The 26,208-nt window shown below is 44.6% G+C and overlaps 1 protein-coding gene across 1 annotated transcript in view; it reads left to right on the top strand.

Annotated features, from left to right (window-relative positions):
• Positions 1-26,208, top strand: part of GFRA1 (GDNF family receptor alpha 1) — a 304,386-nt gene that overhangs the window by 185,469 nt on the left and 92,709 nt on the right. The window contains exon 4 of the mRNA XM_068257931.1: positions 15,552-15,888. Coding sequence (XP_068114032.1) covers positions 15,552-15,888 — 337 coding nt within the window. The remainder of the gene's footprint in view (positions 1-15,551; positions 15,889-26,208) is intronic.

Raw genomic sequence — 26,208 nt, 5'->3', positions numbered from 1 at the left:
CGTACTACACAACCAATTCATTATATCATTTTTTTCACTTCAGTGTCTCTATAAACAATACAAATTCACTGGATGTCCTGCTGATCTTCTGCCTCTAATACTCTGACTGGATTAGCTGCATGCATGTTTCAGGTGTGTGATTCAGACACTTCTGATGCATGAAAGATCAGAAGCACTGCCAGGCAACTGGTATTATACTCAAGGAAATAAACATGGCAGACCCCATATCCCACTCACTTCATGTGTACTTTAATTAACCAGCAGCCACTATTTGAATGGCTCAGGTTCAAATCTGTGTAAATTTGCATGATAGCCACATCTTAAAGGACAACTATCAAAGTTAACTAAAATTCTAAATGCCACATATATTTCCAGTAATTACTAGGAAATAGCAATATAAATGCTTTGTTTATGTTTTCATTTTTTATGTGAAGAAAATATGACATTTACAGAGAATAGTTTTCACTATGGGCATTACTATGGCGAACTGTGTCCAGAACACCCAGCATACAGAAAAATACAATCTTCACTGGCTGTAATACAGTGACTGGAATCTGATAGAAATGATAGAAGGAAATGATAGAATAATAGAAAGCAGAAATATAGCTTCAAATGTGTGTAAATAACTCATCAGCTGCAGCTATGTGTGTTCCTGTGTCTGTCTCTCTTTCTCTTTCTGCCTCATGCAACGTAAACAGAGTTTGCAGCCAGGAATAGCTCATTCTGAAGGAGGGGGGGGGGGGGGGGTGGCATCCAAGTACGGAAAAAGTCTGCTCTTTTTTTTCAGATCCTTCTCTGTATCTATCTATATCTATATATTCTCATATGATCTGTGTATTTGTAAGCAGCGCAGAAACAAACAGTAAATCATTCCTTCATTGTAAATAGTTACAAGTGGATCCCACCTACATGGTACAGCTCTAGCCCTGACGCTGACACACATTGTTAAAAAAAGCTTATAAACAAAGCATTTTGTTTCACACAGGCTGTCACCAGAGACCTCTGAAAAGCTTTCTATTGTCGCTGGCTAAAAGCTCTTTAGTTATGTGGGGTTTACAGAAGGAAAGTTTATTTGATAAGTTTCAGAAATTCCATGGAGGGTTCGGCGTTAAAAACGAGAACACGATTTTTAATCATTCATGACTGCTGCACTTGCCAGTTTAATACCTGGGAATTAGTGGAAGAGACAATTAGAGAGATTGCTTGACTGAAGGATCCAAAGATAATAAAATCACCGCAAGAAAGGACAGATGCTGCACGCCTGTTATCTTCCTCAACATAATCAGAGCTGCAGAAGCACATTCCGGAAGGGCCTTTAAACTCAAGCCAAGACACACAAACTTTTCACAGGAAGATAAATCTTTTTTAAAGGATTTCAAGTTGCTCAGGGCAACCGTTGGGAGTTTGTTTTTCCTTATTAAAAGATATCTCCTTCTGCAGTGCTGATTCCGTATAGATTAATACAGCATCAGCACCACGGACAGCAGACAGACAAGGTTTCTGGCCCTAAGACGTCTCGTCTCAGCACAATGCTATAAGAAAGCACGGAGCACATTGCTGATGCTGATGGCTAGCTATAGTAGGTGTCGATGCTTCAAGATTTTAATTACTTTACCTGAAGCAGCATAGCCAAAGGCATTAAGGAAAGACTTAAAGATGTATTGAAGTAGAGTTTAGCCTATCTAATTCCCCCTCATCTGTGACTAATCAAAAGTGTAATTTCATCTCTCGGCTGTGTCAGATGACTGCCTCAGCAGATCAGCTAATTTGTGAGCACAGGATGTTAACCCTATGTCTGCTTACATGAAAGCAGAAAGTTGACACATTGAACATTTATTGCAGGATGTAATAAAGAAATGTTTTTTTCTTGAAAGGTCATTATGCTGTTGCTTATCTTTTAGAGCAGAGAGGAAGTTCTGAGATCAGGTCTGCTTTAACTTAGGAATGCTTGCAGGCAAATCAAAACAGAAGTTATTGATGCTCTTCAGAAAGACTATTTCACACTTCTCTTTTGCCTGCACACCTTATGTTGAGATGATAACGACTGTTTTCACTCTCTGGTATAGTGCTGTGGATAGGACAGTGACATTGCTGTAACCTCCTAATGTGAACACTTTTATCTCAGAGGAGATTAGAGGCGGACATAACCCTTTAAATTGTGCAAATTTAAAGAGAGCACGAAGTGGGCTCATGTAATAAAACAAAACCTAGGCTACCTGATCGGGAAGGGGGGATCAGGTAGCCGCCATACACGCCGCTCTCTGCCGCTCCTGAGGCCTGCACTGCCCTACTTTCACTTTCTCTGTCTCCCAGTGCACACAGAAGGCGGGGGCGTGGCCAGGGAGAGAGAAAGCCTGCAGGAACCTCCCTGGTGGGTGTTTTGAACAGGAAATCCCTCTCTACCCATTATTCTCTGAGATAGCAACACATATTGTTGCTAATCTTGCGCAAGGGGGGGGGGGGGCAGAGAGCGGCGGTGGGGGCATCACAGAGGCATGTCATGAGACAGAGAACATGCCTCTGTGACCCATTTCCCCCCCCCCCCCCCCGCACTGCCTCGGGCTCCCTTTAAGCAGCTTGAAAATGGATCAATCAAATTTCATAATCAGTTTGCAAGTATTTGCACCCCATTGATCATCACTGGTTATTAAAGAGGCACTGTAGCGACAAGTAGTAGATTGCAGAAAATGATTCAAGGTACCCACTTTTACGGTCATTTTCCTGGTTTCAGCATCAGAAACACTTCCCATATCTACAATATATATTGCTGAATATTGGTATGTAGCCCCACCTCCCAGCAATGCTTTGCCTAGGCTGTTTAGCTATGCAGAATTCTCCTCCAAGAGCATTCTGAAAGACCAGGTATATTTTCCACTGGCTTCAGAACTTTCAGTAAACAAACATTCCACAGAGCTTGCCTAAAGATGTTGCCACTAGTGATAATTTTCAGAATGTAAATCGGGGTGAGGAAAGATTTCACAATGGGGCAAACACTTTGTCTAAATAAATTATAGATGTATATTGTAAAAAAGTAAGCAGTTTTATTCATTACGTCATTTCTACCACAATAAACAACAAGGCAAACATGAGATCAAGTGAGGATAGGCTACTTATAAATTGCTTCATATAAAAGCATTCTCTTAGTTATATCAGTTCTTGCAATTCATCTTTGAATGCAGTTTTTCCTTAGCTTATAATATGCTTTGAAATATTGCTGAAAACAGCATTTCTGCTTCTGAAAACACTGTACAAGTCTTGGAGTGAGTTTAAATTAACTTTCCAAAAGTGTTTAATCTACATTTTCTGTCGTGTAATGAGGAATCCGTTTTTTTTCTGGCGGACTTTAGCCATTTTTTTTAGATCTTTTTAGATAGTATTGTTGTCTTTTTATTCTGATGCACTTATATGGCATTGACGTAATCTTCCGAAAGCACTTTACAGAGTACATAGTCAGGCCACTAAAGGTAGTCATACATCTATCAATGTATGGGCAGATTTGACCAAGAGACAAATCTCTCTCTGATCGAGTCTGATTAGAGAGAGATCTGTCAGCTTCCCATACACCGCAGGCGGATTCCCAATCAAATTCATGCTGAAATCGATCCAGAATCGGCCTTGTGCGCGGCATCGGTCCACCTCATTGCGACGCTGTCCCCTATTGAAAAAGTAAAGTATACATTACTTGTCCGCGTCCTGCGCTTGTCTCCCGCTGGCTTCCGGGATTCCTCCGTTCTGCATTCACAAACGCCCCACATGGTTTCCAAGTAAGGGCACAGGTGTGATGTCACAGGCACGTCCTTACTAGAAAACGACTTGGGACGCGCGTGTATGGACAGCAGAATGCGCCCGGAGCAGCAGAGGGACAAACGCAGGCTGCGGACAGGTAATGTATACCTTGCACGCGGCACCGGGTGAACATTTTTCATTGGGGGGGGGCAATGCGGGGGGTTTTCTCTCATTCGTAAATCCTTGCAAAATTACACACCGTTCCCACCGTGCACCCATTCAAGCAAGTCGGCCCAACATCTTTTTGTCCTGAAATTGGTCGCATTGTCGGTTGGGCATGCACTTGGCAGTACTGATTTTCATCCAATTCGATTTTAATAATCAAATCGGATGGTCGATCAGCCACCAAGTCGCATAATGTAGGGCCACCTTAACTGTCCCTCAGACAGAGGAGCTCACAATCTAATCCCTACAATACTGATAGGTTCCTTGCGCACTATGCACACTGCATCACAATATAATCTCAACATGACATTGCCGAACGTTACAAATGCGATGCGGCGCATTGAGATGCATACAGTGAAGCATACATTGCCATTGAAAGTATGCTTCACTGCCACTGTAAACGTGAACCCCTTGTAGTGGCTCCTGACCAGGCACTTTAAAAGTGATTTATTTGACATAAGCTAATGACTAATGATGAGGCTTCTCAAGAGGTAATCACAAACCCTGCACAGGGCTAGGGAAACATTTTTACCTTGGCTTCAGCAACGGGATATATAGATATACATGCAGATCTCATCTCACTAATATTGTAAATGCGAAAGTTTGGATGTTTGTTACTCAATCATGCAACAATGGCTGAAAGGATTTGAATGAAATTTGGCACACACGTAGTACAATCAGATTTGTTTCATTGCAATGCAAATAATTGAGGGCAAAGACCGCAAAGCGCACAAACTAGGTCATTGAGTAATTGAGTAATTGTGTGTTAGGGAAAAAGTGGGCACAGCCAACACAAGCCAAATACATACCCGGGCAACAACGGGCCATCAGCTAGTAATTAATCAGGACTGAGCCATCAATGATAACATCATAATCCAGAATCACTAAAGTTTTCTTTCCTTCTATCACTAAATCTTTCTATCTGTAATGTGATTGATCCAGTGCCAGGAGATGTGAGGAGCAATCTGCTACTCTTCCTCTCTGCCCACCTGTCTCCAGACAGCGGGCATGTGTGTGTGTCATCATTGCTGGCATAGAATGCTTTCCCCTGCTGAGTGCAGAGCTGGGTTCTCAAATCTGTGGGCTCAACAACTAAGTATCCTACACACATTTTTTTTCTGAATGTACAGCAGAGTCCCCAGTGTCCTGCACCGGCGGGGATAGCCCGATGCCGGATACATGGAGAAAAGTAGTTCCCTAAAGACCGCACCACTCAATCCAATAATGAATAATCAACAAACTTTATTCAGTATACAAAGTATAAAAACACTAAAAACAATAGATCAAGGGGCACATAATAATCATAATACACGTACTGAGTAATACCATATAATCACAATGCCTGCAAAGAACCTCCTAAATAATAACATGGATGATAGGTAAGTATGTGTGACAACAGTCAAAAGACCCCTGACAAGCTATTAGCCAAAAATGTGCAAAAAAATGACAATATAAGTAAAGTGCATGGTGCTAGAATGAGGATGAGAGAGAGAAAAGATCCCACCCATCCAAAGAACATACATAAGACAATAGTGCAAACAATTGAAGCAAGTAAACAGACGGTAAAGTGCTGGGAAGTGCAGAACCAAGACGAAGTAAGAGCTTACCTGGAAGGAGGACGAGCAGGCAAGGGAATGTGGTGCCCCACGGACGCCGTCGCGATTCGCTGCCTAAATGCGCAGCTTCGACTGGGTATTTTTGGTTCCTTTCTGCACGCTCTAGTATTTACCCATATTTTTGGTTGAGTGGATGGTGCTTGCCCGTTTTGTTTGTGTTGATAATCGATGCCGGATACATGTCCTTGAGTGCCAAAAAAGCACAAAACTCCCCTCGATCTCCCCCATGCATCGTAAAATACTCACTGAGCATCTAGCAATGTCTTTTAGCCTTCCTTTAGCCCCCAGCGGCTTTCCTGCATCCTCTGTGTACGGCTCCCGGGGTGTCACCTGACCGAGATCGGGTCATGTGACATGCCGGCAGCCATACACGGACATCGGCAAGCCTCCAGGAGCCACAGGAAGGCTAGAAGATGGTGCAGGCGCAGAACGCTCACGCCTACAGGAGCACAATGGGGGCAAGGATGTAACGAGCTATAGCAGTTGCTATTGGGTCCACCGTCCAGGAGCAGTGGGGGCCCAGGGGATAGTTGATGTGTTCACTATAAACTTTCTTGTATTCCGCCACCTTTTTAGTGCCCATGAACTATGTGCAGTGCAGATTGCACAAGAATTTAAAATTGCCATTTAACTCATATTCATTGGGTAGGGGCAGGTGGCACAGCTAAAGAGTGCCTACATCTGAGGGCCCCATGAACGTTTTGCTAGGGAGCTACGCCACTGGATGGGGAGTTAACGTTAAGTGGAGGAATTACCGGGACAGCTAGCGAAGGATCCAGGGGGTGTGGGGAAGACAGCGAGGAACCGATCAGCCTCAAGGGAGCTGGAGGAAGCCACAGGTATGTATATTTTTATTTTCATCTCATGTACACTTTAAAGGGAATCTGAAGTGAAAATAAACTTATGAGATAATGAATTGTATGTATAATACAGCTAAGAAATAGAAGCAAAGAAAAAGTCTCATATTGTTTCCAGTACAGGAAGAGTTAAGAAACTTCAGTTGTTATCTATGCAAAAGTGCCTCTCTGAGCTCTCCAAAACTTGGGTCACTGTTTTCTGGAGTACTTATATATCAATTAAACAGTCAGAGACAGATTTTACTGCAGGGAAGTTGAAAGGGTCATTAGCTTTGCTTGTTTTATAGTTTAAAATATAGTGTGTGGCTTGTACTTGCAAATATGACAGAATTATGCAATTATGCAAGAAAAGAAAAGTTACATATCTAAAAATGAAAATATGATACTACAGTAGTTTCTTTGCTACTAATGCTCTATTCATTATCAGTACTACACATACAAATCATTACATCATAAGGTTTTCTTTCACTTCAGTGTCACTTTAAAGGGACACTGTAGGGGGGTCGGGGGAAAATGAGCTGAACTTACCCAGGGCTTCTAACGGTCCCCCGCAGACATCCTGTGCCCGCGCAGCCACTCACCAATGCTCCGGCCCCGCCTCCACTTCACTTCTGAAATTTCAGACTTTAAAGTCTGAAAACCACTGCGCCTGCGTTGCCGTGTCCTCAATCCCGCTGATGTCACCAGGAGCGTACTGCGCAGACCCAGACTATACTGGGCCTGCGCAGTGTGCTCCTGGTGACATCAGCGGGATCGAGGACACGGCAACGCAGGCGCAGTCGTTTTCAGACTTTAAAGTCTGAAATTCCAGAAGTGAACTGGAGGCGGGGCCGGAGCATCGGTGAGTGGCTGCATGGGCACAGGATGTCTGCGGGGGACCATTAGAAGCATAAGTTCAACTCATTTTCCCCTGACCCCCCAACAGTGTCCCTTTAAGTGCTGAGGGGAATGTGGGTGATCGGTAAAAAGAATTGGAAAGGGTAAAGGAAGCCATATGATCCTAATGCTACGTACACACATGCGACAACGATCGTTCGTTGTCAACGACGAACGATCTTTTAATTGACGAAAGAACGACCGAAGTAAAGTTAGTTGTAAAAAGTATGTAACGATCACATCGTTAGAACGAACGTTACACCACGTAAAAGCACTTAATGCGCCTGCGCATAAAATTGTAAAGTTCCTTGGAGAAAAAGTGAAATGCGCATGTCCAGCCTGGTACGAACGATCGTTTCCAACGATGTGCCACTTTTGCTAACGATCGTCGGTGGTAAAAATCCGCCAAGACAGAACTTTGTTTTGTAGCGATTTGCCTCGTTCGTCGTTTGCCTTAATAGTCGTTGGTTCGTTTTTTGTAACGATCGTCGTTGGTAAAGATCGGGGAACGATCGTTACAAACGACTATAGTCGCATGTGTGTACGCACCTTTAGTGTGTTCAGAAGTCACAGCGCTCTGTGCAGAGGAGTATTCAGTGGTTCCAGTGCCCTCCCATCCCCCAGGCAGCACAAGTCCCCACACTGGGGGCTGTATAGATTGCAACACACAAAATGGCAGAATGTAAAGAGCTTGCGAGATCGGTATTGTTGTGTGTTATACGAAAGCTTTTCATTTAAAATATTTAACAAGAAGCTTTGTGTAACACTCAGCCTTCCTCCACAATGATCCATCCCCCAGGGGGGCGCTGTGCTGGTTAATGCACAACAAGCCTCACAATAAGAGCAGAAAATTCATTACTGTGTAATGGAGAATATTGAATACAAGGCTGGCTCTGTAGGTACAGTGAGCAAAGAGAGATGGGGAGGAAGAAGACACTTTGTGGTCAGACTCCATTATCAATATCCCTGTGACCTCTGGCCGAAGCCTTTTACTTTTCCCAGCCTCAGACTTAAACTTAAGCTTCGCCTCTTTAATCAATAGAAAAAGACTGCGGCTACTAAAGACTGTGTCTTCCTGCAGGCAGAAAAATAATGTGGCTGGATATTCCCAGCATCCTTTGCAGCAACAAAAAACACAGTGAGGATGCCAAATGAGGTGGCTCAGCTTGTTAACAGGAGACCAGGGTTCGAATCTCGTCTCTGCCTGTTCAGTAAGCCAGCACTAATTCAGTAGGAGACCTTTGGCAAGTCTCCCTTACACTGCTACTGCCAATAGAGCGCGCCCTAGTGGCTGCTGCTCTGCTCTGGCGCTTTGAGTCCGCAAGGAGAAAAGCGCAATATAAATGTTATTTGTCTTGTCTTAACAAGCCTCTGATTTAGAAGCTTAACAGTTTCTCAAATACTCTGTTCTGCCGGAGAACTTTGTTCCTTATCCTGATCCTCAGTCAAAATAAATAAATGGCCTGTGCTCTTCCTCAAAGTAGGCTAAAGTGTTAAAGAGGACCTGGACTCAGAACTTCCCCTCTGCTCTAACAGATAAGCAATAGCATAATAAACATTTCTTTGTTACAGCTGATACAAATCCTGTAATAAATCTGCAGTTTGTCTACTTTCTGCTTTCATGGAAGCAGACAAAGGGCTTGATTCACTAAGACAACTAGCATGCCTTATTAGAGATAACACACCTTATCAGAGTACCATAGCGAGCGCTACAAACCTGCAGGGGTTCAGGGCAGGACGAGTGGAGCTCCCATCTTTGCCAATTAGCAGGCATAAGTTCGTAGCACTCGCTATGATACTCTGATAAGGCGTGTTAACTTGGATAAGGCATGCTAGTTGTCTTAGTGAATCAGGCCCATAGAGTTAACAACCTGTGTTTACAAATTAGCTGCTTTGCCTTGAGAGAGATTCAAATTACAACTCTGGATGAGTCACAGATGAGGGGTAATTAGACTAAATGAGGCTAAACTCACTATATACGGGTACGTTTCTCTATGTTTTCCTTCTGTCCTGTGCAAGAGTTCAGGTCCACTTTAAGCCATGGGTCCCAGTCAGGAGCTACAGCACTCAGAGAGTGAGGTGCCCCGAGCAAATAACAACAGCTTAATTCACACAGGGCACATTCTTCTATAAGTGCCGGAGCTCCGGATTGGGAGCCATTGGCTTAAAGTGTACCCAAGGCGAACCTTGGGTATGAAGGCATCTACTAGCGTAAGAAGAGGGACGCCTCCGGATCCCATTGAGGCTCCCCACGTCGTTGTCCAGTTCCCTGTCACTGAGCGTGGACCGCCAGAAAATGACTAACACAAGGTTGGAAATCTGATTGGGGTCACGGTCCTCTTAAAGCACAAGGCGGCTGTACTGAGCCTGCCCAATAAGGCGGAGCCGCTTGTGGACATGGACTGCTCAGGTGTTGCTGTTCTGCACAGGCCTGGCATGGCCGTGTGAAGCATGAGGATTCAGCACTGTGCGCAGGCTGCCATAGTTTGGCACGGCTATGGCAGTAATTCTATATTGCATGGCTCGCACATGGGCAATTTGGGGTTCCAGTGATTGCTGGACCTTAAATGACTTCTCCCTCCGAATTGCTATGACTCGGAGGGGGAATAGTATAGACTTTGTAATGCGTACACATTGCCGTTCTCCTGCCAAAAGAGTAGCATGGCCTTGATTTTAAAGTAAACCAGAGACGTCGCTAGCTAAAGATTTAAAACTTACCCGGGGCTTACTCCAGCCCCATAAGCACGTGTGTGTCCCTCGCCATCCTCCTGCGGTCTCCCATTCAGCCACAATCAGCCTGGTAACTGGCTCAGTCAGGACCAGTCTGGGTCTTCTGCGCATGCATATCAGCAGAAGCGAGGAAAAGCCTCTATAGGATCTAGAAGGAGCACCGCGTAGCAAGAATTAGTGTACCTAGACCTCTCCCCCAAATCTCAAGGGGTACACAACAGTTAAATGATAGATGGGTTGGCACCACTCTGAAATATAAGTTTATAGTTTGTTTACTTCATATAAGAAGTACGCAGCAGTGACAGACCGCTGTTTCAGGTCAGAGACCCCTTCTCAAACGCCATAAGCCAATTGGCTTATAAAGGAGCTGCAATCACATTTCAGAGTGGTAAAAACCCATCTATCGTTAGTCTACAGAATCCAGAGGCATCCGTCATCTTAGGTAAATATTTATTTTTTGCCCCGAGCTTCGGCTCAGGTTCACTTTAAAACAAACCTGACCTAAAAAACATTTCTTTGTTACAGCTTACAGAACTCCTGCAATAAATCTGCTACTTCCTGCTTTCATGGAAGCAGATAAAGGGTTAATATCCAGTGTTTACATATTAGCATTAGCTGTGTCTGCCAAGGAATACTGAATGTCTGTGCTGACACAGCTGAGAGATCAAATTACACTTGTGATTACGTACAATTGAGGGGGAATTAGAAAGGCTCTTCTCTCTAAAAACACACAGGGTGCATTTCTTTCTGCTTTCCTTGTGTCCTGTTCAAGAGTTCAGGTCCACTTTAAAGTGTAGCCTAAATTTGAAGTGGAGTGCAGGGTATTTATTTTGACTTATGATTGATATGGTGACGCCAAACACCGTATAGCCAAATCGCCCACCATTTATTGACCATCACTGGCTCTGAGTGCAGTCAACAATATTTAATTACATTATCTCCTAATGTACTCTGTGCTGCTGGAGAATTGAATGTTTCTAATTCAAATTACCCAGAAGCAGGATTACCGGTAATACAATTGTTCATTTTATCCTTTCCATACGTATAACAAATAAAGAAAAACTTTTTTTTTAAAGAAACTACAGAACATTTGTAAATGCGGATTGGTAGCTACGTTGCCACAGAAACAATGCTCATGTGAAACTCTGTGATTGATAGTTTTGTTTCTAAGAATCTGACCAGTCCTCTTTAATCACAGTGGCTCCATTCCCCGATCCAGTGACAGTGACACACGTTCGGTCCAGACGCGATTTGTCAGGTGTCAGGGTGCGAGGCGTCCACGGCTGAGGTCAGCTTCCAGGAAAGCACATTAAACTGTGATGTCATGAACATCAGCCATGATGAATGAAGACGGTCATGACAGGCACTGAGCTCGCCACGTCAAGATAAATACTTTTATTTTATGATAAATGAACCTTTCCAAAAGTGATAGACCTTCCCTGTTCCTGTCACTCCACTAAGGGAACCTGTCATCGTTTTATAGGCCAAGTTCACCTTCATAAAGAAACACTTGTTACTAAAAATAATGGACATCTGTAACAATCTGCATGTTCCCTTTGAAATATGTACAGACAGTGCCGATCAGACCTGACTACAGATCACAGATATGTGAGTGAAGCTCTCACATAGAAATTAGCAGTAGTAGGGGCAAGGCCGGACTTACAGTTTTTCCACCCCTAAAGCAACTTTCTTGTGGCTCCTCTTCCATGTGCAGCACCCCTACCTATTCCTTATGCAGCCCCATCTTCCATGTCTAACCTTCTTGTACAGCAGCCCCTTCAGTTCTATACAGATCCCTTTGAGCAGCAGCAGCTCCCTATGTCCATGTGTTGCTTCTTATTTGCAGTTTCCATACTCCATTTGCAGCAATCCCTCTTTCATGTCCAGACGCCCCTTGAACAGCTGTCACCCAAAGCTCGAGCCTTTGTGGCCTTTCCAGAAATCGCTCCCTGAGTAGGGGTTTGCAGTGATAGGGAGAGGCATCACTGAACACACCGCATTTTAAAGAACAAGTGACACCCATGCCAACCTAGAAAAAAACCACATGTATAAGTAGATAAATACTAGTTTTACTTTTATAACAGATGTACTGCACTGTCCAGGAAAAGCAGATAATCCTATTCTAGGCAGTTTTCATCTTTGTTCCCTCTGACCTCCTGACATAATTTCCTTTCTCACTTTTTTTGCTCTTCTTGCTATTTGTGTATTCGTTACCCGCCCTCCTCCCAGAGTCCTCAGACACTCCCACTGAGGTCTATACTAGGAAGTGCGCTGTCTTATGTAATTAGAAGGAGGGGTAACTAAAGAAAAGAGGAGGAATATATTATAGATAAAAATACCTCCCAGCATGCAACTGTTTGGCAATGGCAATTAAAGAGCCAGTGGTATGTGATAACTCCATAACAGCAGAAAAAGTTTTGAATGCAGGATTAGTATATTTATCACTTAATACACTCAGACCAGTTGCTGTTGAAATTTAATTTTTATGGTGACAATCCCACTTTTAAAAAAAATCCCCCCAAAAAATCAATGCAGTAGTTTAGAAGTTTCATGTAAAATAAAACCCTTATTATGCAGACCTATACATAAAGCTGAATACCCACCAGCAGATGCGGCCAGATGGATCAGGGTTTTCCGCAGCCGAACGATCGTTTTCCCGACCCATCTAGCCGCATCTGCCACAGTCGTTTGTGACAGCAGAAACGAACCATCATGTAAACGATCATTTACAAGATTGCGGTGAACCCGTGCAAGTCATTGAGGATCAGAAGGTTCCTCAATGACTTAATTGGACCGGTTGGTTGTTCAAAAACGAACGTTCGCTATGTTTTCCGTGCATCAGTCAACATCATTTAAAGCATTTTCATTAAACAATGTTGCGCGATATCACAGAAAAAAATTGATTATCATGCAAAATCGGTAAGTTTGGGCCTTAAAACCTGAAAGAGGGACAACCGAGTTGCAAAGAGCCATGAAGGGACTGAGTTCAGAAATAAGGCCAGGCGCTGAAAAAGAGAGATGGTTAGTATGTATGATGTTAGGCGCAGTATGTATGATGTTAGACGCAGTATGTATGATGTTAGACGCAGTATGTATGATGTTAGGCACAGTATGTATGATGTTAGGCGCAGTATGTATGATGTTAGGCACAGTATGTATGATGTTAGGCACAGTATGTATGATGTTAGGCGCAGTATGTATGATGTTAGGCGCAGTATGTATGATGTTAGGCACAGTATGTATGATGTTAGGCGCAGTATGTATGATGTTAGGCGCAGTATGTATGATGTTAGGCGCAGTATGTATGATGTTAGACGCAGTATGTATGATGTTAGGCACAGTATGTATGATGTTAGGCGCAGTATGTATGATGTTAGGCGCAGTATGTATGATGTTAGGCGCAGTATGTATGATGTTAGGCGCAGTATGTATGATGTTAGACGCAGTATGTATGATGTTAGGCACAGTATGTATGATGTTAGACGCAGTATGTATGATGTTAGGCACAGTATGTATGATGTTAGGCGCAGTATGTATGATGTTAGGCGCAGTATGTATGATGTTAGGCACAGTATGTATGATGTTAGGCGCAGTATGTATGATGTTAGGCGCAGTATGTATGATGTTAGACGCAGTATGTATGATGTTAGGCACAGTATGTATGATGTTAGACGCAGTATGTATGATGTTAGGCACAGTATGTATGATGTTAGGCGCAGTATGTATGATGTTAGGCGCAGTATGTATGATGTTAGGCGCAGTATGTATGATGTTAGACGCAGTATGTATGATGTTAGACGCAGTATGTATGATGTTAGGCGCAGTATGTATGATGTTAGGCGCAGTATGTATGATGTTAGGCGCAGTATGTATGATGTTAGGCACAGAATGTATGATGTTAGGCGCAGTATGTATGATGTTAGGCGCAGTATGTATGATGTTAGACGCAGTATGTATGATGTTAGGCGCAGTATGTATGATGTTAGGCGCAGTATGTATGATGTTAGGCGCCGCCCCCCTTGATTAGCCTCTATGGTGCTGGCCTACCGCTGCCTGATGGTAAACACAGCCCTGCTTGGAATGTGTATATGCTAAATAAGTTTCCTAGTTCACATTTTGTAGAGTAGTTCTGTATGTGACACAGTTTCTCCTGCAGATCCTTTCTTTGTGATTGTCCTGGCCCTCAATTATCCCTCATTGTCCAGAGAAGCTCTCTGAGCAATTTGCATGTTTATTTTTCTTTGCTGGCAAAAGTCATCCACTAATTACTCAAATTATGCACTAATGAGAGCAAACATTGGATCGCCTGCATGCCCTGCAGATTGTGGGGTAATTAGGGAGATTTCAGTATTGGGAGGGGGGTGGAAGGTTCTGCAGCTGCTGACAAGACCCTTTTCTGTTTTATACATGTGGTGGGGAGATTCCTTCCCCCCAAGCAACTTTCCACAAGATTTCCAACTATAATGTGAACACCGTTGGTAAATGTACTGCCTCAGGTCATGCAGATTGCAGTCGCATGCACAGAGCACTAAGGTCACCTAATACATGGACTTAACCCATTGCAGTCCAATTTTTGGATCACCCACATCCCCCAGCACTTACTGTTTTTCAGAGGGTAAGAAGGGGGTGGCAAGGATGATCCAGCGAATGCTCCAGCGGCTGGGATCCGAAGGGTTTCTACCTCATCGCACTAGAGCAGGAAGGCAACCTGGCATCAGGGGATCTGTGTCCCGTTGGACCCCCGATGCCCAAGCCTTACCAATTGCAATGCTAACTTCACCGACTGAACCGCTCTGTCATCCGCCAATAATCCCTGTGCCTCGTCCATAGCAACAGAACACATCGCTAGCCTGAAGGCTGTGTGCCTGTACAGCATCGTTCCTCAAATTGTTGCCTGAGGGATCATTTCCCAATCCCTGATGGGCAACAGTTCTTGCGTTTGTGTACTTAGCTTTAGAGGCAGAGGATCAGCAGGGAAGCCAGGAAATTTGCATGGTTTAAATGGAAATAAATATGGCAGCCTCCCTATTCCTCCCACTTTAAGTGTCCTGGTACCTGGGATGAATGGAAGGAAGACATTTATACATACCTGGGGCTTCCTCCAGCCCCCTTCAGGTTGATCGATCCTTCGCCATCCTCTTCCGCCTCCTGCATTCTCCGCTATGGCTCTTGGTAATTCAGCAAGTCGGTGCAGGCGCAGAACGCTCCCAGCCACAGGGGCACATGTGCATGGCCAGGCCGCGCATGCACACTACGCCCGACTGGCTGCATTACCGAGAGCCGTAGCAGAGAAGGCAGCGGAGGACGACAGCAAGGGACCAATGAGTCTGAAGGAAGCTGGAGGAAGCCCCAGGTATGCTTAAATTTCTTCATTCCATTCATCTCAGGTGATTCCTCTTTGAAAATGATGGCAGATATGGTGCTTAGAACGAGCTCCTGGTTAGAAATGTATGACTCTCTTGTTGATTTGCCCCCCTGGTGACTGATGATGAGAAATAATCCTGCTTCTCTTTATTTACAGAGCCCATCATCTCCAAAGGCAATGACTGTTTAGACGCAGCAAAGGCGTGCAACCTGGACGACACGTGTAAAAAGTACCGCTCAGCTTACATCACGCCCTGCACCAGCAGCACATCCAACGAGATCTGCAACCGCAGGAAGTGCCACAAAGCCCTGCGCCAGTTCTTCGACAAGGTGCCAGCCAAGCACAGCTACGGCATGCTGTTCTGCTCCTGCAAGGACACTGCTTGCTCAGAGAGGAGACGGCAAACCATTGTGCCGGCCTGCTCCTACGAGGAGAAAGAGAAACAGAACTGCCTGAGCCTACAGGAATCCTGCAAGACCAACTACATCTGCAGGTAACAGGCCCATATGTCAGCTTGTGCTTTCTAAAGCGAAGTACACACATGCAAGAATTGTCATCTGTCGGGGATCGAGAAATTAGCCCTTTAAGAGACAATTTACAGAACGATGCTGTACAGACACGTCCCTAGCTTTGAGGCTAGTGATGTGTTCTGTTGCTATGGAGAGAGCAGAGGGATGATGATCAGCTTCAATTGGTCCTCGGGGCTTGCTTGTAAAAAACATTGTGAACAGTCATGCTTGGGCATCTGGGGTTCCTCCAACAGGAGGAATCTTTAACGATGCCCAAGCAATATCGATCGGCGGCCGCCAATGTATGATCTGAACTGAGTATTTATTAACATACTCTGAATCCCATCTTATATGAGTGGTGCTGTGATATATGTCATAGCACTGTCCAGCAACCCCCTGTGGCCCCAGCACTGCTCAGCCGAAATACTTGACTGAGCAGAACGTTGATTATGGACAGGGAACAGGTGGCAGTTCCCCTCCCCTCCTTTAGTCCATCCATAGGTACCTCACTCCCCGCTGATGGTTCCCGGTGTTACTGTAATGGCACACAAAGCGCAGGAGAGCTGCAACGTGTGTGGGCTTGGGGACACTGAGCTTGGAATGATAGCGTAACTTAGTACACAATCTTTGCCAGCTCTACTACGTTTTGTGTTTGTGTCTCGTAGTAACACCAGGAACGATCAGTGGAGAGTGAAGGGGGCATACCCAAGGAGGGGCAAGGGGAGGGAAACTGTCACTTCCTTTCCGCCCCTAATCATAACCAACATTCTGCTCAGTCGAGCATTTCAGGTAGTGCGGGGGGACCACAGGGGGGTGTTGGAGGATGCAGATGGTGACCACTCATAAATAATCAGTTCTGGGGTACTTTAAGCTGTAGGTATCTGCATGCCCTTATGAGGTGTGTGGAGATTTTGTAGCTTCAAGTAAAGTAAAAATAACTTGTTTTCACACATATAACTTTTCCCCAATTTCCATTCCAGAAAAGATCCGGGCTCTGTCCATTCCATGCAAAGATAAGTCTGTATTTGCAATATCAAAATACAAAACAGGTTAGTGGTAACATTGATGTGTGGAGGGTAGCAGACCCACCTGCTACCCTCTCACCTACCGCCTTTCCCACCATATGTCACTGGCACTGCTAACCTGCTTGGCATTTTGACATTGCACATAAAGACTCATCTGTGCATGGAATCAATGGACAGAACCTGGATCTATTTCGTTTTAGGATATATGGAAGGGCTGGAGGGGGAGAAAAAAATATTCCTGGAGTAGGGATTTTACTTTGTTTAATACAGGACAGGCCCACTTTAAGCTGACTGTATAAAGAGATTTTAATTCAATCAACTGAGCAAGCAGTCTGAAGGGACGTCTGGAGCAGTGTATCGTTAATCGATCTTTTATAAGAAGTTATGGTTTCATTTCTGAAGATACAACCAGATGAAGATTTGCCAGCGGGGCACTTTGCCAGCGCAGGTTACAGACTCTGCCATCTGCCGGCAGTAATGCCCTCATTACACAGGACTGTCATAGTCAGCAGTCCTGAACGTGTTCAGCATTGTGCGTACTTTGCGTTCATTTGAGGTTTTGTTCTTGTTCCCATATCTCCATATGATTAGCAGATGATGGTAATGTGATGCGTTTGATTGATCCTGCCATGTAAATACGGCCAGGCTCGCATGTGGCTGACATGTTACCTTGCGTGCACATCATGCGACGCGGAGAACCCGCCGCCAGTGCTGGGGCTCAGCCACACATGCTACTTCATTGCTGGAATATATTTTCTGCTGATTAGAGTAATTGAAATGTCATGTTGTTTGTCTCCTTTATGCGTTCAAAAGCTGGCAGAGTTTCCCAAGAATGCAGCAGAAAATGAACATATTGCACACAGTAGCGTGGATATGCCTTAGAGACACAACATATCAGCATAAAGAGTCGCAGATGAGGTCTTGATTGAAAAAATGAACTCCCAGCAGAGTCCAAACTCAAATCCTAAACTCAAACTACACAAGCCATATCATTTTTATATAGCAGCACAAAAGGCCATTTGCTCTGAGTCATCTAGGCTAGCGGACACCAACTCCCTGACAAGTGGTGAACCATAGACTCAGAAGAGTATAAATCTATTCATATTTCCCCGCCTAATACTCCAGGAAGTCAGAATAACCCTTTGCTTTTTGAAGGGCTTATCGCAACCTATATAAATACTATATCACAGCTCGCAACTGCCTCTCTTTTGGAGGGACAGTCCCTCTTTGGGAGCCCTGTCCCTCTGTCCCTCTTTCCTCCTCATTTGTCCCTCTTACAGGACTTTGTCCCTCTTTCTATGTAAATATATATATTTCTCTAGTAAAAATGTGTTTGATTGACTCTAAACTTTATTCCCATCCTTCAAATTGATATATTACTAATTTTAAAATGTTAATATGAAGTAAAATGAACCAGGATAGAAAGGATCGGTGTGGTTTGAATTATAAAACAAAATATTATTCTTATGAAATCTTTATGGCTAGGGGTGTGTCGGGGGGCATGATCAGGGGTGTGGCAGGGGTGTGGCTTAAGTGTCCCTCTTTCTCATCTCAAAAAGTTGAGAGGTATGCTAAATAATAGTAATAATAAACCCCTAGTGCTTTAAGATCCTGGAAGACCTCTTGGTTCATATGTCACTCCCTGGAGAATATGTAACCACACCCCTTGGTAAAGGGATGTCAGCCCACAAAACAATTGTCAGAATCACTTGTGGATATGGCAGAATAAAAAGTGAGCCATAATTTAAGAAATTGGTGTGCTGACAAACTTTGTTCTTTGTACTACTGGTGATACTGCATATATCACTTCGCTAAGCACCCAGGAAATCTCATGGGTGGTGTGCCCATTCTACTCCCAAGCAGTTACACTGGAGCAGGGATGCCCATCTCCACTCCTCGAGGGCCATATCCATGCCAGTGTTTAGGATGGACTGAGAAATATGTTCTCCTTGAGGAACCACACCTTTCCTGATTCAGTCCCGTCAATAAAATTGAGCTGTGCAAAAAATGTGCCAAATCCAATTCCGGGAAGGACCCGGTCATGCCTGGTGAATAAATGTATTTTGCTTCTGATATCTCTTTCCTCGGAGAACCACCATGGCCCCCAAGGCAAACACTGCCATCAAGATCCCATACAAACCACAAAGCACCTCTTCCCCCCTCTTGGATAGAGGGGCCAATACTTTAGCCCCTGGCCCTATAGGAAGTCAAAGTCTTTGGGGGTGTTCAAAAACCAATAGTATTTTCTTAAGCCAGGAGATTGTGTTCGCCTCTGCAAAAGCATATCTCACTCTCCGTTCTGACACACCACTATTATGTAGAGAACACCCAGTTAGATTTATCCTTCAAACTTGGCATGAGAGTTCCCACTCCATCCATAAATGCTTGCTTAGCCGATGTACAGGAGTGGATGACTGACAACTGGCTGACAAAACTGAAGTACTGTGACTTAACTGTGCTCTGACTTTTGAAAACTGAGCTTATTGTCATTGGATGTCGACGCTTGGCAACAAAACCGATCCACTCCCAAACATCCTTACTAAGAGTAGCGGGCTCAGATATAAATAGCTCTGACCCTGTGCATAGTGTGGGTCTATTAAGGGATGTTGAATGGAGCTTCAGAAATCTCTTTTGTGCTTAAATCTTTTTACTTTCACCAGAGGAACACTGCAAAACACTTCATCTTCTGAGAAGATCTTCCATATTTTTTGCAGCAACACAAAACCTCCCACAATTTCATATCAACACAATCTAATCATTTCATCTTCTGAGTTCAGTACATAAGAAAAGCAGATAGCGTGCACCTTCTGTCCAAAGTAGTGGTTTAATGGCACAACAGACAATCTTATTGGTAGTGCAAGCAATAATTACATATCACACTTTCGTATGCATACAGTAACAGTATGGCCAAGCGTGGCTTACGTGACCAGTGATAGCAGGGTAGCTGGTGCTGGAGGTGGGTGTCCGGTTAGGAGTGGTGGAGCGACGGCCGTTTCGCGTCTATGCGCCGCTTGGTCACACGAACCACAGTGGTTCGCGTGACCAAGCGTCGCATAGACGCGAAACGGCCGTCGCTCCACCACTCCTAACCGGACACTCCTAACCTCTCCTCTGGAGAGTTTACATTTGAGATTGAAATGCCATCTGTTTAGTCTTGTGTTCATGGACATGTAGCTTTTTTTCTCTGTGACGTAATCCACCTCACCACTAATGACAGAACTGAGACATGCCATTAGCTTTGAAAGAAAAAACAGATACTTACCTGAGTAGAGAGAAACCTCTGGATGGTCCAGAGGCTTCCCAAGTCCTCCTCGCACCGACCATTGCCGTAGACTGACCCCCCGAAACATATCTGACAATATCTTGTTGGATATGTTACTATGTCCATGCTCACCGCAGTACAGCCTGTCCGCACTGTGCCTGCCTGAGTATTGTTGTGGTTGCGTTGTAAGCTGGAGCATGAGGGGCACCTTGCTACTGCCAGGCGCAGCCATACTTGCGAGGGCAGAGTATGGCCACACTTGTGCATGAAGAGAAACGTGGCTTCAAGCTTCCAGAGGGTCCTGGGCAGTGGCGGTAGGGCCGTGGAGGACACAGACTTCTGGAATATCCACAGGCTTCCCTCTTCCTAGATACGTTTCTTTTTTTCCTGTTTACCTTAAATTTCACCTTCTAGTGTTTAAAAGTGGACCTGTACTCTTACACAGGTCAGAAGGAAAACCGAGAGAAATACACCCTTTAAGAGCGCAGGAGATTTGGGTGCAGCCGGCGCCACCATAGACCGTAATAGGAATTACGGCTATAGTGGTGCTCAGTGAATGACTCCGGCGCCGTCAAAAGATGGAGCTGAAGTTACTTTTAAAATACTGTAATTTGGTCTTCCAGCAATAGGAAGCCAAATTACATCATTCCCCCACTATCCACGTGGACCTGGAGGGGGAATAGTAATTAACGCCGCCAGGATTCATGCAGCAGCAGGATAAGCCATATACCGGCCGTATCCTGCGCCCAAGTCTGCCGGTGGCGATTTCATATGTATGCACCCTGTGTGTATTTAGAGAGTTTAGTCGGACTAATAACAACTGTAATTGGATCTCTCAGCTCTTTCAGCTCAGGAATTTCTGCTGCCTCAGCAGAACAGCTAAGTTGTAAACACAGAATGTTAACCCTATGTCTGCTTCCATGAAATCAGGAAGTAGACACGCTGCAGAATCATTGCAGGATGTTTTTTCTGTAAAGGTTATTATGCTGCTGCTTATCTTTTAGAGCAGAAAGAAAGTTCTGAGTTCAGGTCCGCTTTAAGGAATAAAGAGAATCTCTTGTTTTAGAAGAGTTAATGTCTCAGCCCTGCTGTTCTAGAATTCTAGGAGTATATTTCATTTCTAAAAATAGATTGATCCTCAAACCCCTGATGCTCTAAGCAGCCGAGCCTTTCCATGCTTTATAGAGCAGCGGGCAGCACCAAAGGCAAGATATCAGCACGACAGCCAGGCAACTGGCATTTTTAAAAGGAAATAAAGATGACAGCTCTCCCCATATTCCTTTCACTTCATGTTTCCTTTAATCATCTCTGTAAGTAGCATCAGCAGCCTGTCGGCAGGGATGAATGGTTGGAGAACACAGATTACCATGGCTGCCAGCGCTGAATGAAAGCCCAGGGGGCATTTTTACAAGGTCAGAATCAATACTCTGCCATTTTCCTCATAGGAAACATTGATTCCAATACTTTCCCCCATTCATCAAGTTGTTTGGTGCAGTTTATGCCTCATTTTCACTGCGTTTCCACAAAGGTGAACGTGTGCCAACAAATTCCATTCTGTCACAAAGAAATAGACAATTGTTAAAGGAGTACTGTAGGAGGAAAAAGAGTTGAACTTACCTGGGGTTTCTAATGGTCAGACATCCTTTGCCCGTGCAGCCTCTCGCCGATGCTCCGGTCCCCGCCTCAGGTTCACTTCCAGAATTTGTGACTTCAAAGTCGTAAAACCTCTGCGCCTGCACGGCCGCGCCCTTTCTCCCGCTGATGTCACCAGGAGTGTATTGCTCAGGCCCAGTACAGTCTGCATCTGCGCAGTACGCTCCTGGTGACGTCAGTGGGAGCGAGGACACAGCCGTGCAGGCGCAGTGGTTTTCCGACTTTAAAGTCGGAAATTCCAGGAGTTAGCCTGCGACAGGGACCAGAGCACCGATGAGTGGCTGCGCGGGCACAGAACGCCTGCGAGGAACCATTAGAAGCCCCGGGTAAGTTCAACACTTTTCCCCCCGCCCCCTCTACAGTATTCCTTTAATCACTTTTCATTCTTTTTTTTTTCCTGAAATTGTTCACAAATAATTTGTCACTTTAGGCTTCAGGCCCCTTGCACACCTGCACCACGTTACTCTTTTGTCACGGCTTTTCGGTCATGCAAGTCTATGGGGAGTTGCACACTGACACAAAGGTTGCAGCGCGTTACCCCATGATCCATGCCTATCATATGGATTATGCAGTAATGCAAGTCAATGGGCAACACAGGCAGTGTGCATGACGGGAGCACGGTGTGACGTGCGCATGTGTAGATCGACGGGAGTTCCAGTGACATACTTCCTGCACAGCAGGGGGTACGTCACTAGCCGGAGGCGGGGGCGGCGCTATGCATATGACCTTGTTGCTGCACCACAGCGCAGGGTCATATGAAGGCTGATTTCTGCGGTGCTTGCACTGCATCATACTGCTAATATTAGCAGTATGATAAGCTTTTTTAGCCATTCTTCATACAGCAGCTGTTTATAACGGCTTGTGTGCACAATCACCCCTCTTGAGGAACAGCTGCCTGCACACATCCTGCCTTGGTGCAATGCATGTGGTGCTGACCGTATTCACGCGTGTGAACCCAACACGAGGCCGATTAGCCTGGAAGGACAAAGGTAGCAGCAGCAAATAATGGTCACATGATGCACAACACATGAAGTCCTCTGATCCAGACCTCCGGAACAAGCAAATAATTAATGGAATTATCTACTGTAATGTGAATTAAGCATTAAGCAGCCAGGCACGCAGGGGGATCTGGAGAGGAAGGAGCTGTCACTAAGTAATTAGGGCTAAAAAAAACCCTTCTTTTCTGTCATGATTACAGTGTTGTCATCACAGAGTAAATTACACAAGTCACCTACTGCTAAAATAAATACCGCCAGCGGAAAATGTGAAATCGGTCGTTCGAAGTGAAAAATGCCATAAGCGGAAAATCTCAGAATCAGAAACTGGTAGTGGAGAGAGAGGCAATACAGAATTCATTATCTTTTATATTGGAATGAGTTTTTTTTTCTCCCTCTGTGTAATGCATGTATGTCACATGACCTATACAGGGGGTCGAGTGATTTCAATTTCAAAATATGATGTGCAAACATTGCATTACCATTGCTGACAGTAAGGACAGGGAATCCTGCTGCTGTCTCCATAAAAAGTGCTGTGTGTATATTGTAATGAGTTTTTTCTTCCCTCCATGTAGGCCATGTGTAATGCATGTACGTCACATGACCTATACAGGGCGTCGAGTGAATTCAATTTCAAAATAGGTGAACATTGAATTACCATTGCTGCTGAAAGGAGAGGGAATCCTGCTGCTGTCTCTATAAAAAGTGCAGTGAAAGTAAAGGGGCACTCTGGCGAAAAATTGTACAATTTAAAATATGTGCAAACATAAACAAATAAGAAGTATGTTTTTTTCCAGAGTAAAATTAGCTATAAATTACTTCTCTCCTATGTTGCTGTCACTTACAGTAGGTAGTACAAATCTGACAGAATTGACAGGTTTTGGACTAGTCCATCTTTTCATAGGGGATTCTCAGCAAGGCTTTTATTCCTTATAAAGATATTGCTTAAAAAGGATTTACACAATAATGCTGGCCAGCTTCCCTGCTCGCTACACAGTTTTTTGGCTGTTGGACAGAGCAACTGCCACTCAGTAAGTGCTTTTGAAAATAAATAAATCCCTGAGAATCCCCCATGAAGAGAGATGGACTAGTTCCGATCTTACTCAGAGGTACACACCTAGCCGCTCACTCCGCTCTTCCAATGAACTTCGCCTAACCGTCCTCCGCATCACCCAGTCCCATGCACGCCTCCAGGACTTCTCAAGAGCTGCTCCAACACTATGGAACTCCCTACCTCCACCCATTAGGGCAGCCCCCTCCTTCAACATCTTCAAGAAAGCCCTCAAAACTCACCTTTTCACTCTGGCCTACTACCCCTAAACCTACAGCTAAACTCTGGTCCCCTACCATTCGTGTCCTTACCTCTCCCTCTAGATTGTAAGCCTTTGGGCAGGGTCCTCTTCCTTTTGTGTCCTACCTGATCTTGCACCTCCATTACTGTGAACCCATGCTATCAGGGACGGATCTAGACCAAGTTGCCCCAAGTTGCGCCTGGGGCAAGGTCAGGTTTTGGTGCCTAAACTGCCATTCCCCATCAAATTTTGCCGCCTTTTTAAGAATTCAACAAACTGCGCCTGGGGCAAGAGACCCGCTTGCACCCCCCCCCCCCCCCTAGATCCGTCCCTGCATGCTGTGCATCTGAGTGAACCTAACTTGCCTAATCTCCATGCTCCCATCCAGTGACTGACTAAGCATTACCTTGTACTCATACTGTGCTGTGTGATCTGTTTTTTCTTGTATTCCTGTATTGTCATATTGCGGTATGTGACCCCTGAATATTGTCTGTAACCTAAATTAATGTTCAGCGCTGCATAATATGTTGGCGCTTTATAAATACAATAAATAAATAATAAATAGTCCAAAAACAGTCAGTAATGTCAGATTTCTACTATCTACTGTAAATCACAGCAACATAGGAGAAAAATAATTTATGGCTCATTTTACTCTGGAAAAAAATGTACTTCTTATTTATGTTTGCACATATTTTACATTTTACAATGTTTTGCCATAGTGCCCCTTCAAGGCTCTTTTCACACTACCAGTAAAAATGTTTTAGTTTATCAGAACTGAACTGAAGGGATCCGAACGGATGCTAATGGATCCTAAGCATAGAAAGAGGATCCATTCACATCCATCTATTTGGAACAGATCTGTTCAGTCTGTTCCGAAGAGCGGAATGCAAGTTTGTGTCCCGTACATATTTTCTGGATCAGTTGGATTGGACTAAGCAGGTGGCTGATGGAATCAGTGCTAGCCTATGAGAACAGATGGTGACCACTTTTACTAGGCTTCTTACTGCTTATGCTTCGCAAAATACTTACCTTTCCCATCCATTTGGGTCCACAGCCACTGCTGCAGCCGTCCATTTGGTTCCCTGCATGCTAGAAATGCCAGTATAACATTCGCAGAAGCCTATCAGAAGCACCAGGCTACAGTTGGTTTGGAATAAATTAATAGTAGTCGTCCATCCCGAGAGAGGATTCTTAATGGTTCACTGAGTAGTGCAAGTATGAAAATCGTCCCTGGTGCTCAGGAAGGCTCTGAGATCGGTATACTGGCATTTCTAGCATGCAGGGACCTGACTGGACAGTGGCAGCAGTGGCAAAGGACCCGAATGGACTGCAGCACAGTATACTGGCTCTGCCTCCGACACAGAAAACCAGAATCTCAGCTCTTCCTGTTCAGAAAGCCAGCACCTATTTAGTGAGGAGACCTTGGGCAAGACTCATTCAGGCCTAAAAACGGAACTGCAAGCGTTTTGTGTTTTTCTGTGCTGGTTTTTTTCCCCCTCCCGGCGCTCCACTGCACACTGCATTTTTTGAAAAAGCGCTTTTCTAAGCACTTTGCCAGAGCATTTTTAAGATTTATACCCTGACGCAAGTTACGAAGTAAACTCTTTGACCCGGAAATGAATAAATTCAATGTATTTATTCTAAAAAACGCGAACGCAACTGCCGCATAAAGCGGATTTGTGAGCGTTTAGCACTCTTTCTATACATTCCATTATAGCAAAATCGCCCCAAAAATGGTACAGGCACCGCTTTGCTGAATGCACAGAGCACAAACCGCGCTGATATGAACCTTCTCACAGAGATTCATTGCACAAGCGTTTTGTGGGCGATTTTAAAAAACGCCTGCTCTTGAAAAAAGGCTGAAAACGCCCCTGGTGTGAACGAGCCCTCATACTGCTACAGCCTATAGAGTGCGCCCTAGTGGCTGCAACTCTGGCGCTTTGAGTTCGCCAGGAGAAAAGAGCAATATAAAATGTTCTGTGTCTTGTCACCAAAGCAACGAAGTGCCAGGTACTGAGCAGGCAGCGAACAGAAAGGAAAACCGGATGAAAAACTGATGCCCAGTGTAACAAACTGA

This window comes from Hyperolius riggenbachi, chromosome 10 (assembly GCF_040937935.1).
Source record: "Hyperolius riggenbachi isolate aHypRig1 chromosome 10, aHypRig1.pri, whole genome shotgun sequence".
Taxonomy (NCBI): Eukaryota; Metazoa; Chordata; class Amphibia; order Anura; family Hyperoliidae; genus Hyperolius; species Hyperolius riggenbachi.
Note: the sequence above shows the minus strand (reverse complement) of the source record. Positions and strands in the feature narration are given on the sequence as shown.